The 1,691-nt window shown below is 54.6% G+C and overlaps 1 protein-coding gene across 1 annotated transcript; it reads left to right on the top strand.

The window, feature by feature from the left end:
• Positions 1-41: 41 nt before the first annotated feature.
• Positions 42-1,410, top strand: LOC138423674 (ras-related protein Rap-2c-like). Its single transcript, XM_069559863.1, has one exon. It carries the CDS (start codon positions 170-172, stop codon positions 770-772), a length of 603 nt encoding a protein of 200 aa, XP_069415964.1. The 5' UTR covers positions 42-169; the 3' UTR covers positions 773-1,410.
• The last annotated feature ends 281 nt before the right edge of the window (positions 1,411-1,691 follow it).

Here is a 1,691-nt window from a genome sequence, read left to right as displayed (position 1 = left end):
TCCCCTCCCCGCCACTCGCCCCCCCGCCTCCCCTCCCTCCCCGCCTCCTCGCCCCTCCCCGCCCCCCGCCCCTCCCTCCCCGCCCCCCGCCCCGCTCGGCCCCCGCCAGGCCCCCGCCTCCGCGCGCCATTCCTCCCGCCGCGCGTCCCGCCAGCCGCGCGCTTCGGCCATGGCGAGCCTGGGGCTGCGACCGGCCAAGGGGTACCGGGTGGTGCTGCTGGGCAGCGTGGCGGTGGGCAAGACGGCGCTCGCCACGCAGTTCGCCTGCGGCAGCTTCCCGGAGCAGTGCGAGCCGTCGGTGGAGGAGCTCTTCAGCAAGGTGATCGAGGTGAACGCGGCGCCCGCCCTTCTGGAGATCGTGGACACGGTGGGCGCCGATCACCTGGTCACCCTCAAGGACCTGTACATCAAGAACAGCGACGGCTTCGTGGTGCTCTACAGCGTGTGCAGCGAGGCCTCGTTCGAGGCGGTGCGGCCGCTGCGCGAGCGCATGGGCCGGCTGCGGGGGCCCAAGGCCGTGCCGCTGGTGCTCGTAGGCACCAAGGCCGACCTGGACGCCCAGCGCCAGGTGCTGACGTCTCAGGGCCGCGCGCTGGCCCGCGAGTGGCGGTGCCCGTTCCTGGAGGTCACGGCCAAGAGCAAACTGATGGTGGACCAGGTGTTCACGCAGGTGGTGCGCGAGATGGAGGCCCTGGCCCCGCCGGAGGAAGTGGTTCCGGCGGTCCCCACCAACGCGCAGGAGACGTGGCCGTCCGAAAGATTCATCGGCTGACGCGCGGCGGTTCCTCTTGCCTGTATTCGTCGCTTTTCGTGATTTCTGAAGCTCCCTTTGCTCCTCTGCGTTTTTAAAGAAAGTTACTCCGCTGTAAACAAGTGGTTACTTCTATATATTGACTCAGATCCGTGCCTCAGACTGTCCACAGAGCTTCTTAAATATTTGTCGAGAACTTTGCAACTGTGTTTACTTCTGACAGTGCTGGAGGAGAAACCAAAAATCAGGTTTTTACCTCCTGTGTGAAGAAAGCCTACCCTTTTCTTCAGTGGAATTTGTTACAGGATTTTTTTTTTGTCGTAATTAATACCTTCCAGTGTCATCTGACGTTTGATATTGATTGAGGAACATGAACTGATGTTTCAGCTTTCCATTCCATGAGGCTCTGATGTGTTTCCCTGTCATTTACAGCCTTGAATTGCAGTAGTATTTTCCTCTCTGCGTACTTCTAAATATAGTTATGACATACATAGCCATGGTTTGAAAGGGATACTGTATACTCTGGGAGGGGAAAAATCAACTGTGTGCTCCGGCAGAGATAGCTCAGCTCTGCCTTCAGTTTTGTAATTGACATCTAGTCGATTTCTGCATCTGTCCATCTGTCGATTAAGTGAAAATAAAATGACTTTAGAAGTCGATAGTTTTTGATATTTGTCTTTCTAAAACTTAAGCTCCAAGTTCCTAAGGTTTCCGTATACCATATCTTTGCTTTTCAGTTATTTTCCAGGACAAGTTAGTTACTAGAGTGAACATGGCCCCACATCTTTCTCTGTTTCTGCAGAAGTGCTTTCAATTACAAGTTTTTTTTTTTTTCTCGTGTCTTGCCAGAGTCGGATACGTTGTCTGAATACCTGCCTAGTTTAACACCAGTACAAAACATGAAGAAATAGAAACAAAACATGGAGAATCTTTTTGTAAT

Source organism: Ovis canadensis, chromosome 18, assembly GCF_042477335.2.
Source record: "Ovis canadensis isolate MfBH-ARS-UI-01 breed Bighorn chromosome 18, ARS-UI_OviCan_v2, whole genome shotgun sequence".
Taxonomy (NCBI): Eukaryota; Metazoa; Chordata; class Mammalia; order Artiodactyla; family Bovidae; genus Ovis; species Ovis canadensis.
Note: the sequence above shows the minus strand (reverse complement) of the source record. Positions and strands in the feature narration are given on the sequence as shown.